This window comes from Falco naumanni, chromosome 6, assembly GCF_017639655.2.
Source record: "Falco naumanni isolate bFalNau1 chromosome 6, bFalNau1.pat, whole genome shotgun sequence".
NCBI classification, from domain to species: Eukaryota; Metazoa; Chordata; class Aves; order Falconiformes; family Falconidae; genus Falco; species Falco naumanni.
Genome location: NC_054059.1, coordinates 230,796 through 244,447, shown reverse-complemented (window position 1 = coordinate 244,447; position 13,652 = coordinate 230,796). Strand labels below are relative to the sequence as shown.

The following is a 13,652-nucleotide window of genomic DNA, read 5'->3' as shown; positions in this document are numbered from 1 at the left end:
GGCCCGACTCTTGCAAAAACAGATTACAACTGCCAGACAAACAGTTAGAGAAGCTGCCTTATCCAGAAAGCAGATCCACACAAAACATAAGCGCTATGGATACACACAAATATGAACTATTTGCATTATACAGACTATCAGAAGGTGGAAAAATGCCCTTTACCAAGTGGGAAACTGGGAGTTTCTACATTACTATTAGACTACTGCTGCCCTTTAATTTTGTGTTGACATACAAAAACTAGAAAACACAGGTTTTGCTCCAAAGATCTTACTTACATTGCAAGCATTGTCATTAAAGGAAAAAATAAATCTTTCAACCTTATGGTTGTGCAAGTTTCACATCAAGCGTAAGCCAATGTACCACTGGCTTTCTAAGCCTCTGAGCACAAACAAGCTCCAGACCTCTGCTGTGGCTCAGGATAACTCAGTGAAACATGCTGCCGCTCAGAACTGCCACTGGAGGAAATACAGACAGCAATGCTGTGAATTTCACACTGTTCTTGCTGGGAGAAGCTACTAACATCATTAACAGCAAGATACAGAAATCATGTTCATTTCAGAGGTATCCGGAACAGAATCCCACCCCTCAACCCTCACTGCCACCAGAAACTCCCAGAAACAGCAGAAAAAGAAAAAAAAGAGGAAAAAGAAAAAAACATCCTCTGTAAACTGCTCGCTTTAGCTAGCAGAGGGACAAGGGTATTATCTTTATTGCCAACAACATATTATGAAAACCCAAGTCTCTAAGACATGACCAGGAACAGCAGAGTATTATTTTGATAATAACCACAGCAGTCTCTTTCCCATATGCCTGCAATGAGCTTGAGGACAAGAAAAGTGGTCGTCACTGAAATTTTGCTTCTCTCAGTTTAATCCTCTGGACCTTAAAGCACATAATAAATTTTACAAGCCTTATCTATGAAGGGCTGGGACAGACTGGAATAAAATATTTCATGAACACTTTCTAGAACCAAATACACTATTTCCTGTATCACACATTCGTACTGAAAAAAATGATATGGGAAACAAAAATAATCCAGCCACTCTTTCTCAAGGTCAGGCATTATTTGCTACGTCAATGTCACAAAATATGAAAGGAAGTGTTTACTACTCCTCCTCCAGAGCTGAGTAATTAAATTTTGTAAAAAAAGTGAGTTCACTGGTATCATAAACCAGTTAAACAATTAAAAGGCAAAAGAAATGGAAGGGTAAGAGTGTGTCTTTAACAGAGATGCAGTTTTCCATCCTACAGCTTCTTCCCCCATTTCCCCTGATTTGTATTCCTCACTTCATACTCACCAATTGGGAGTCTGAAGTATGACAGATTTTTAGCTTTGTTCCTTTCTCCTTCATCTCATACATCAGTTCATTTAGTACGTGAGTCTGTGCCAAGTTCTTAAAAAAAAAAAACAAGAAACACAGGATGACCTTTCAACTATACATTTTTCTTTAGTTACAAATTATAGCTTCAGGGACACACAAAACCAGATATATTTCATAATGTACAACTGAGGTTTAAATCAGACCACTAGAAAAAGCAGGTATAATCCTTATAAGAGCCAAAATCATTGATCTCGCACTCTTTCTAAAATTTTATCTACTTCTGTTTCTGTAATTCCAAAACAATTTCCTAGTAATAACTTTGTTGGGTTTGTTGAACAACAAGGTTCGGGGTTGAGGGTTTTTTTTTATGGTGAGCACATTAGTATCAGAAATATTTGTTTCTTTTAAGCTCTGCAGTCCCCCTCATTGTGCCCCAAGAGGCACAAAGGCTTTGGCACACTGAAAAGCATTACCTCTCTGAATTTAAGAGAGAAACCAACTCAACGTATCTCAGCTTTGTTTCTTTATTTTTGGTTAACTCTGACTGCAGATCACTTAGGTTTCTACAATGCCCCAAGTATGGATAGAGGACAACGTGCAGTAATTCTGCTCCTTACAAATTTACTATTTCTTTGCTGAGGTTTGTAATCACCACCATAAACACAAGGTAAAGAGTGCCACTTCAGAACATCTTTGTAGCAGCCTTCTCTCCTTTGTTCACTCCTGCCTGCAGACATACAGATGTCTCTGCTCAACTGACAAGCAATAGGATAGTCCAATACAAAACCCACTAAGGCTGCTGCTTTTTTTGAGGACGTTGGATTAATTGTACACTCAACATCAATAAAGGTCTATTAGTATAGCTCACTCCTCTTATTCTGGTCAGGAAAAAAACCCCAACGTAATCAATACAAGTACTTTTATAACTGCACTCATTGCAGGGGCTTAAAATTATCACAATGCACTGTGCAGACATTTACATTATGCATAAAGTACCACTTTTCACACCCACCAGTATGGTAAATACTGTGCATTACTCATGACTGCCTAATGCTGAACTACAAATGAAACCATATGCTAGAGTACAACCCACACACATATGCAGTGTGTAAAACACTTGACATTTTCATTTGTCTCATTACTGTGAAAAACGCTACTGATCCAGGAATTCTTTTTTTGTTATAACATGAAATATTGCTTGGATAGCAAGGAATAAAAAGAATTTGAAAAGGTCCTTCAGAAAGCAGAATGAAAACTGGTAACAGCCAGAACCTCTTCTGAAGTTCACCGTTTATACAGATCACTTCTGAAATCTATTACAAGAAAGCTGTATGATTTTTCCATCTTACCTGCATGACAGCATTAAAAAAGCATGTATTTCCTAAATTATTTATTCCTTTAACTGGAACTGATGCACCATTAGCAGAACTTTTTCCTTTCAGTATTTCACTTGTTTCACTGTTTTCTTCACGGAGTCGTATGATTTTTGATGAACCTGTAATTAAACTACAGTTTAATATTACTATGTAATTGCACAGTTTAATCAATCAAGTCCTTCCATGGGTTCCATTTATCATTTTTATCATATGCAGAAGGATACTTTGATGGTACTCTAAGCTGCTTTACGCAATCTTTTAAAAAAAAACAAAACAAAACAAACCATCAGCAGTTAAACCCCTGGGGAAAAAATATCCCCCCAACAAGTGCATATACCCAACCAAACCTTCCACAATAATCACACTGTCCCATAAGACTGTAACTTCTTCAATTACCCAAGCAATAAATAACGTAAACAGGCTCTGTTAGTTTATTAACAACAGGCAGTTAAGATATACAGTCGTTCAACACACTGGAAACACCACACAAGGACTGCTTTGTGGTGCATTTGATGAGACATAACCAAAAGTTACCACCCGAGTGCCGCAAGTCTTTCTCAATTACGGCACTGTTTGACTTGCCTCATACAACCCAGTCAACAGTTTCTGTTAATAGTTTTCCCTAACACCACATTTGCTCCTTGACCCACCTCCCTTTGTCACAGCCTGAGGAACTGATAACACAACCCACATATATGCAATGCTAGTGTTTTAGTTTCAAACAACAACAATTTTATGAAACTGCAATGGAATATGCTACCAGTATAACATCCACATATCTCCCTATTTCCCTTATTATTTAAATAGATAAGGGGCAGCAAAGTTAGACAGTCATTAACTTGTAGCCTAGAGGTAATGGGAAGACTTGAGATAATAATATTTAGCCTCAAATTCTACTAGCAACTTTCATATTGTCACGGTTGCAGGACTAAATATGAACACTACTGACATCTGCAGTGTCTTAAATATTGATTAACAATGCATGTCAATGTAAACGAGTTATGGACTTAATAGATGCCAAGAACTGCGATGCTGCAATCTCTGCCTTGACATATGAATTCATATATTTGTTCTAATGAGTTTCACATTGAAGTCTCATTAAAGTGTTCTTGAGAAATAGCTAACAGTCTTATTTACATTAATGAAACGCTCATGCCAAAAGGTTCTTTTATGTACACTCCTAGGTAGCTTCTTGCTTAGAAGATGAAAAAATATAATTAAATAAAAAATAAGTCATTAAAATATCTATTGTATCTAGCAACAAGCTTTGATGCAGTCTGTCTGCACCCTGTAGTGCCATCAAGGCATAATTATTTTTCCAAATTGTATCCGAGTTTGTCAAAACATAGTTAAAGGTGCTTTGCTGTTTAAAAACATTTTTACATGTTCTTAGTAATACTGCTTACACAGCTTTAAAATACTCTCCTTTCCACTCGTGTGGAAAATTAAGACAGTACAAGGGCAAAGTAAGAGACCAAGTTCTCCTTCAGAAAGCGAAGTGGTTTTGAATGCAACAAACGACAAACAGCTTGGGAGCTGCTCACACCCTGAAACAATCACTGTTTTATGGGCTACATGCCGCAACACCTTTTAATTGACAGGCTTACAAGGGGCATGCTACAGTGTCTGAGACTTGCCCACCCACAAGAGCTCCAAATGAATCGCAGCAGGAGAAAGGGAGCTTCAGTTGTCTGCAACTCAAAGGCACTGCTCACTCTCAGAAATTTAATTATGTAAATAGAGACTTCTTCACCTCAGAAAAGTGTGCCACACAGAGTGGTGCTGTGGAGAAGAGATGGTTAAAAAGGAGGGGAAAAAAAAAAGAGGGGGGGGGGAAGCCAAAATTGTGTAAATAATTTGTGTATTAGTATATCACAGTTGTTGCATTTATCCATCGGCATTCAAAAACATCTGGGACAGCATCTTAAAGTAAACAATGTTCACAAGGCCATCTGGACAAAACTGCAGGCAAAAATTAAAGCATAAGCATATGGAAAAGCAGATTTTTCTCTTCCCTTTAGCAGTACAGGATGACAAATGTCAAACCTAGATCTGTCCACGCTTCACTGTGCTATGCTTTACAGCACCACCTGGCTCTCCTTGCACAGCCACCAAATATGGACAGCACTGCCACAGCGGACCGTATCTGCAGGGCAAACTCGATAAAAGCATTTCACTTCATGGTTAAATGGCAGCTTCACACAAGTAGCGAGGTTCCATTTGCTGAACCTTACATATAAATTATTTAAGGGAGGGAAAACAAAGCCAAAGCATCCAGCTTTGCAGTAAGAGCTGGATGAATATGCAATTATAAAACACAATAAATGAGAACAAGACATCCAACTGCCACAAAGCTGAAAATCAGCAGAAGGATAAGGAGAAGCAGCAGTAAATTAAAAAAAGGCTTGCATGCTGTTACTCAAGTCTGGGAACCTCCTTTCATTCAGAAAGTTTTAATTACTGCCTCTTGGTTTTTTAATAATTTTACGCATACAATCCACATGACATTTTACTAGGTGTTTTGTATCCATGAAAGTCTTGACAGGAAAGTATTGTTTTGCCATTCCAAACGTTATCTGCTGCCTCACTCACTCCATGCAGATATTTTTAAGGACATATACAGAGCTACAGGAGGGACAGCAGTTTTAATTTAACGCTGCTCAGTGTCCCCAGCTCTGTGATAAATGACAGACAGGCCTGAAGCTGAATGTTTAGTTGACATGTGAAGAGTTGGTCAGTCTTATTAGAAGATGCTGGTAATGACTGCAATAGCTAATACTTCTACAGATTGGGACCGGAGGGTCCTTCTGCAAAAGATTAACCCAAGGCTACAAGCATGTTAGTAATCAAAAGGCTAATATGTAATTTTTTAAAGTGAATTTGCACTGTTTCATGGACTCTTGCCGACTCAATCTTGCAACCTGCAAGATTTTAATAGCTGTGCTTTTGGATACAAAAAGTGACTTTTAAGCCAGTATAGACACAAAAAGGACCCCAGCAGAAGGATTCCACTGAAATGACTGTCAGCTGCTGCTGCCCACAAGGGCCTTCAGCTCTTGACCAAACAGGAGATAAAAAGTAGTCCAAGCCATCTGTCTGCATGCAGTAGTACCAGTTACAAAGGACCTTGTTAATGTTAATGACAGCAACGTGGGTGAAAACCATAAAAGTAATTAAAGTCATAGATCAGTTTCTATCCATAGCTCACCATTACCTCTTTTAAAGCATTGATATGGTGACCCTCAACCTCTCTGCCCTTCTCAGGCACTACTGGTATCAGCCCCAAGTAGGCCTGTCCCTCCACACTGGGGACAGCACATCTGACTGCAACTTGTTTTGGGGCTCACCCATTCAGACTCTGCCTCTTCAGACTCCTGCAGTTCTGTTGTAGAGGTGGCCTTTCTAATCCAGTCACACAGGGAAAACTCTCACCCAAGCTGTGCCTCGATCACCACAACCTTCTTTTCCCTTGACAAAGTGTATCTGGCTGCAGAGACAACCTGCTGGTGCACTCTGCAAGACCCACTGTCCAGCTCTCCATCCAGCTCATCACACCCTACTAACCACCTCTTCCTAGGCACCAGGTCAGTGCCTGCCTCTGCTCCCACCACGACATCCACCTCCACTGCTCCCTCCTTAAGCTCTCTGACAGCTGCATTTGCACATAGGCACAGCCTTCATGCTCGGCAAAGCTTCCCAACATCACTCTGCTCTCTCCTCCATGCCAGAAAACCCCCTCTCCACCAGACTCACAGGAGAGGACAGTAGTCAGAGACTGGTCCTCCACTACAGCTCTTGCCTGCAATGCACCCTTTTCTTGCCACTCTTCAGCATATTTTTTTACCTACTTCTGCTCACCTGTAGTCTTGTCTTGTAAGCTCTCTGGAGGCAGGGAACATCACTTTGTCCCACAGCTGCACAGCACCAGCCTCATAGGTATATGACTGAGATTCCTAAGCCCAATGTTAACATAGACATGATACAGTCCATGAATCAGAGCAAGTCACTGTACCAGGTGTACAAACACACATGGTGCTGACACATCCACTTGTAAAAGACGTTCAGAAAACTTACCACAGGTTCCCTATCAAATTGTTTTGCCAGTATTTCAAACATTTGCAGTGCACATGGACTTCTGCACCACCCTTGCTGAAACTGAGCTGTGCCGGGGGGGTGCAGATGGTATGCAAGCAAAAAGATAAATTACAACCAATTTTTATTTCAGACAGGGGAGGAAGCATTTTTGCTCATCTTTTCAATGCAACTTTTTTTTTTTTAATTAAAAATGAGGGTTCCAGAACATGTACTTTTATTCTAAGGTCAAGGCTTTTACATTGAACACAACTCTGGTAATTCAGCTGAAGGTCTTCCCAGTAAAAGCAAGGTTAATAGATTGCCTTTCTTTTACCAAGTTCTCATCATGCTGTATTATGAAATGCTACTAAATTGTCTGGCACTCCTTTTTTATTTACAAAGTTTTTAGTTTTTTACAACACTGTAGGACAATAAGAATCTACCCCTTAGAAAAACAACACAGTTCTCTTCTGAAATGGTCACTAGCTTTATGTTTTAAAATCCCTATTTCTCTTGCAGTGTTACAATCCCACCAAATTAAAGACTACAAACTGCAATTTTATTTCTCTGATTCTACCAGAACATTATAAACCAAAAAAACATGTCTGCACAGTGTGAAAGAGCAAGCTATTCCAGCACCAGTTTCAATCCTCATCGCTCAGATGACTTACGCTACACTTCACAAGGAAGTAAGTATGCGGACAGGAAAGAGAAGAATTCATGGATAAAAATGATAGAATGTCTAAAAATTTTTTTGCCAATGATTCACTTTTCATTTCTTTGCAACATGTATAATTAACAGCAGCCCCTAACAAGTAAGTAAACTTGAAAGAAAATTTATAACCAACAAAAAAAATGTCTTTTTTCTGAAGTGTATCTCAGATCTGGAGAATCAACACACTCTGCTTTATTTTGCTAGTTAATTTTCTTTTAAGTAGACAGAAGGGACTGATATGATTTCAAACTCCAAACTACACTTAGTGAAAAATCAGTTATGAAAGAACACAATTCATTTTTACAGTGTGATCTTTTGTCAACTGCTAATATCCACAGACAAATGCAAATCTGAAAAGTTATTCATCATACTATTTGTTTTTCCATACAAGTTAACACCTATTACTTGTACTGTATAATTACATATCTTTTAGTCTCTATTTTACATCAATTATGTCCATTAAAAAAGAAATCAAGTTTCTAACTGGCAAATCTGGGCAGCTGAACTTACTAGCAATTCCCCTGCTTGACCTTCCCAACAATAAATTTAACTACAAAATCTGAGAATAAATATTCTTCCTTCCCATTCTATTGCCACACAAACCAATTTAACTGCTCTATAAAAAATAATTAAGTATGCAATCTTATGTCTCCACCAATATCTAATTTGGATTTTATAAAGGAAAATACGTGTAATATTCACATTTAAGACTGCAAAACAATTTATTTTCTCCAGAAAATGAGCAGACATGCAGATCGCAATGTCTCAGCATGGTTTCTGTGTACTACATGTGCATTATGTCCATGTGAAGTTCACAAGTGTGCCACACAGACAATACTGCACCTGCCTTTCTGTGAAAATCATCATGGCCTGCTAACCTTTTTCACAAAGCAAATTTCTGGGTGGTATACCCTAGAAAGCAATCTTGCTTTATTCTTCCATCTTGTGCCCAACATGACCTCTTAACCAAACAGACGCCTCTTAAAAAAAAAAAAAAAAAAAAAAAAAAGGAAAAGAAGGAAAAAAAAAAAAAGCAGGCATTGCTGGGTACAACAAACCATAGGATCAGATGCGAAAATCACACAGCTGCAAGCATTCTTTTGGGAACCCAGCACTGGGATTTATCTCAATCGCTTAATGTAATTACAAAAGTCAGTCATGTAGTAGTAATGTAATTTGCACATTTTTACAGCTGAAGTGAACTTGAATCTTTGTAAGAGACCGAGTGAAAAGCAGGGATCCTGCTGCCACACTATTCCACCACATTAGTACCAAATGACAAGCATTTTGCTTTTGTTTATTTTCCAAGATGCATTAATTAGGAAATCTATATAACCCTCCCTTCCATGTTTAAACTGATTATTTTATCTTTAAATGACTCCTGCACTTTCAAGAACTTAAAAAACCCTAGCAGCCCTCATCTGCTAACTTATATCCACGTTCATAATGCATTTCTGCAGAAATTTCTACACAATGCTATTTGAATTTTAATGATGCACAATGCCAACCAGTTATTACAATAGAAAGAGATCCAGACATAGGATGAATTGTTGCTACAGTGCCACATTCTGATATGAAAACTAAGCGTCTTCACTTTGGCTGCTTTTTTAGAAAGAAACAGAAAAGCAAAGGGAAAAAAGCACAAGACAAATTTTTTAAGTGAGAAATACAAAGTATTAATTGTCAGTTTTACACTAATTGTTTCTCACAAGTTATTTTCGTTTATTTAAAATTATTTTATATTTAAAATACAAATATTATATGTATATACTTATTTATACTTATTATATATAATATTTATATATGCATATAAATAAAATAAGCATATACTGAATATACTAAATCATTTTTAAAAATTCGAAACCAACTAATAACTTAAAGGATGACAGTTACATTGAAAATATCATTGTAACATGAAATAAAATGCTGTACTTAAAAAAAAACTCAAAACCTAAGTTATCAATAGTAGAGATGATTTTCACTGTTAGACTTCGTGTCCTTTGTGTTCTGGACAACAGCATGAATTACATTTTGATTTTATTTTTTATTTTTTAAAAAACTTTAAAAACCTTAAAGGCAGTCTAATTTAAAGAAAAGAAAAAAATCCTACTTAAGTTACATTCCTTTAGGGGAAGCAGCAAGTGTGTGAGCCCAAGTATTTGACATAAAACAGAAAAGACACTGCAGTTACATTTATCAAAGTGAAAGAAGAATGCCAACCCTGGTTGGGAACTCCCTCTCACACCACTTATTTATCAATACACAGCTGTTTCCCAGGCTCTTCCAGCGAGAAGCCTGGCCCAAAGCAACAGAGCATGCCCCAGCTTTTTCCTTTTTTCCTTGCCACTTAAGAAAACCCAATAAATTATCTTTGGGCCAACGTTCCCAGAGCTCTCAAAGAACGGCAGCCAAACCACTCAGCGCAGCCATACTCTGCCACATGAACAGGGTCACAGACTTCCACCTTTAAAACATTACCAGAAGAACATGCACACACTTTTTGCATGAAGCTTGCACATGAGCCTCAGCCCTTGCCCAGCAAGGAGCAGGAGACACGACTGCCCTGCAGAAGCAACCTCCGTACGCTCAGACCTCTCGCTGCCGAGGCGGCCACCCTGCAAGGCTTGTGCATGACTTCTCTAGCTTTGAAGGACACTAGCGCAACTGTCCACACACTCAAAACCAAGCACATGCATGAACTTGAAGGAGGAAGCATAACCACGCAGACTGGTAACACGCGGTCCCAGACGCTGGGAAAGCAGACTCCTCAGTCTGTCATCAATGTAAAACTGTCCTGCACGTCCCACCGCTTTGCAGGAGGACCCTCACACTGCCCACAACACTGCTCACCTGACATCACCGCTGGCACCCAACCACCTTTTACATCACTGCCATGAACCTCCTTTTCCAGGGCACCAAAGCAAGCAGGGCCAAATCAGTGCACTGCTGCCACAAAATGTGCAACCACAAACTGAAGCTAGCTAGTTTTTCATTTCAACACCTGTTTTCAGAAACTGAAGGGAAAACAGGTTTAAACAAAATAGGAAAAAAAAAAGGGGGAGGGGGAGGAAAAAATGTTCATGCCCTCAACAGTACAATTTTGTTTCCAGTTATAGAAAAGAGTTTCCAGTCTTTATCAGGTGAATACTAAAAGGACATACATGCATTTTCAAAACAGAGAATCAAAATGAAACACAAAAACATATACAGCAGCAGTGTATTCTGCCCTGCTCTGCTATAAACATCTGATTTTTAAAAAATCCTGCGCCTAATTTAAGCTTACTTTTCCTGAGTTAGTTTGGAATTTCAGTTGCTTAATTTAAGATATTTCACAGAAAACTTGTAAGTGCTATACTCTGAAAACTAGATATTTTTAAATGTCACAAATTAAGAATCTAAACTATGAAGCACAGAGTCATAGCAAAGTCTTATCCAGCAATACACAAACAGAATGAAATTGTTTCCATTAAATTAACTGAAACAAACACTACAGCATTTTCATCTACAAGCAAGCTGCAACACCCATTTACTACACATAAATGTGAGCTGTGAACAAAAGTGAAATGAATGACATACTGTATTTTCATTACTCTAAGCAAAAAGAAGCAATTTACCAATTTATTACAATTAAATAGTTTAACATACAACTTGTCTTTCTGAGCGACCCTTCATTTTTTTCCCCTCAAAAAATATTTAACACCTCTTAAAACCAATTTATGCACATGCAGCTTGAGGAATACCGAGTCTAATTCAAGTAAGGCAATGCTTCTCCATACTTACCTCTAAGTAGTTGATTATCTCTGCTAAAAACTGCAACCAATTGTTCTAGAAGTTTACCCTAAACTGTGTTTTGTCAAGAAAATCTGGAATCCAATGCACTCTCTAAGTCACAAGCCAGAAATGCTGCCGAGTGTGTTACAGCAAGGATGAATAATATCAACATTATCACGAGTAGACAGCTGAGGGCCACAAGTACCAAGTTCTATCTACTATTACATACATTGAGAAGATATAGCAGGCTCCTAACATAAGAAAATAACTTAATAATATTTTCTATTAATAGAAATGTGCATACTACCAATCAAAACCCAGTAACATAAATTAACAGAAAGCATTACATCCAACAACAGAGAACTAGAAAATCCACTTAAATCTCACTACTGTGGAAAACAAATTTAAATCAGAAAAATGTAAAGTGTGACACATCCATTTGAGGAAAATTCAATTTACTTATGCTTCTATATAGCTTTTGTGCATTAATTTCTATGGCATCTTATGTAAGGTAACGTCTTCTGTAAAATAAACTTTCTTCATTAAAGACAAAATTTGAAGAAACTGTCCTACAATGCCCAAAATATTTTTAAAATGTAATCATACTATAGAAAAGAAATGACATTATGTTTTGATAGACATTACTTGCCCAAGAAATTGTGCAATTACAAATTGCATTATACTCACACCATACATAATTTTTCAATTTTATGTTTAACATGACTCAAAACCTGAAATGTTTGTTTTTAGACAGTACATGATAGATGTCTCCAGATAAAACCATTTGTGTAAACTTACTTGGTTCAGCCCTGGAACCATGTTTTTGAAGAAAGTCAACTATCTGAGCCAAAACCTTTTTGTTGCAATGTGTTGACAGCTCTTCATCACATTCATAACACCTAAACAAAAGAAGAAATGAACTAGAATTCAGGATATCTGGATGCACCTCCCAGCTCTAACAAACCTCTCAAACAACCTTGTACAAATTACTTAAGCTCAAGGTTTCAATTTTTCATACTAAAAAGAGGAATAAAATTGAATTATCTCATCTCATATATGCTCTTCGATAAATCAGTCTCAATTCACTGTGATACTTAGAGACTTAAAAAATCTCAGTCTATAGTCCTGCAAATAAGCATACAGAAACAAGCAGGAAGGACAAGCTCCAGCCAGCTCTCCACAGAGCACAATGGACTCAAACTTCTAGCCTAGTACTGATCTGTGACCCCTATGAGAGTCCTAAGGACAAAGTAATTTTCTCTCCAAAAAGCCTGCCCTTCCTCTCTATACAGTATTCATTTTATCTCTCAGAATCGTTCTTTATCATGAGAGGACACTGCTTTAAGATATGACTAGTCCTTATATACAAGCATACACAAACACCTGCGCACTCATTCTTACCATATGATCCATGTGCTGAGGTTGATAACAATGCAATGAGGTTCTGTGCGTGCTGTCTGGAAGTGTTTCAGAGAATGTTGGCCTTCTGAGTTTTTACTACATCCCTAAAAACAGACACATCAACATAAAGGGGAAAAAAGGGAAGCATGAAAAGAGTGTATTATTAGTAAATAAACTACAAAAGATTCACTTTTCAAAATCAGACGTAAAGCTATATTGCCCTAAATACTCATTTAGCATTCTCAAGGATTGAGAGGGTTTAATATTCTTTATAATCCAGTGTGACAAAGATATCAAATAACTTTTTTTTTTAAAATGAACAAATTTTCTTTTTACTAATAAAGGAAAATCCATGACAACACAAAACCAAAATCTCATCTTTTCTACTTGGAAAAAATCAGTTAAAAGTATAGAAAATTATTGGTTTAACTTAACAGAAACAATTCCTAGCTTTTGAATAAGTATTGAATAGGTAACAATAGAAAATTATGCCATTCACAGAAGTTAGAATTCTCTAAAAAGATGTGAATGAAATGAATATGTAGAATATTTGGTCCACAAAATATCAAGGAAAGAACAGCACAGGCAACACCCACTGCTCCAGACTTCCAAATGCATTCCAGACAGCAAACACAAAAGGTACATAAATTGTTTTGTACTAAAAAGCTACTCAGAACACCACCATTTATGCACACCAACTTCAAGAGAAAGTATTTGCAATTTTTTCAGTATCTACACAGTGGGACTCAGAAGATTCAGGACTGGCCTCTAAATGAGGCATGAGCTTTGGAGGCTATTAACAGCAAAAACGTGAAAAAGCACACAGAGTTAACTTGTTTTAAAAGCTCTCCTTATCTATAAATTTTCAGAGACAAGACATGAGAGTCCTCCTCAGATCTATTTAACTATCTTCTGAAGCCTGCGAATAGCATGGTTTTTTCCAAAATTAAATCTGTTCAGATAACACTTGTAGGAGTTTGCTTCTGTCCTTA

At 37.5% G+C, this 13,652-nt stretch overlaps 1 protein-coding gene across 11 annotated transcripts in view; it reads right to left on the bottom strand.

The window, feature by feature from the left end:
* USP45 (ubiquitin specific peptidase 45) overlaps window positions 1-13,652 on the bottom strand; it is a 60,356-nt gene that overhangs the window by 35,107 nt on the left and 11,597 nt on the right. For all 11 annotated transcript variants that reach the window (XR_005828339.1, XM_040597243.1, XM_040597246.1 and 8 more), the window contains 4 exons: window positions 12,661-12,764; window positions 12,058-12,158; window positions 2,673-2,818; window positions 1,300-1,395 (listed from right to left, as the gene is read on the bottom strand). Coding sequence is in view for 10 of the 11 variants with exons in the window: in XM_040597243.1 (XP_040453177.1) it covers window positions 1,300-1,395; window positions 2,673-2,818; window positions 12,058-12,158; window positions 12,661-12,764 (447 nt within the window). In the remaining variant the exon portion in view is untranslated. The remainder of the gene's footprint in view (window positions 1-1,299; window positions 1,396-2,672; window positions 2,819-12,057; window positions 12,159-12,660; window positions 12,765-13,652) is intronic.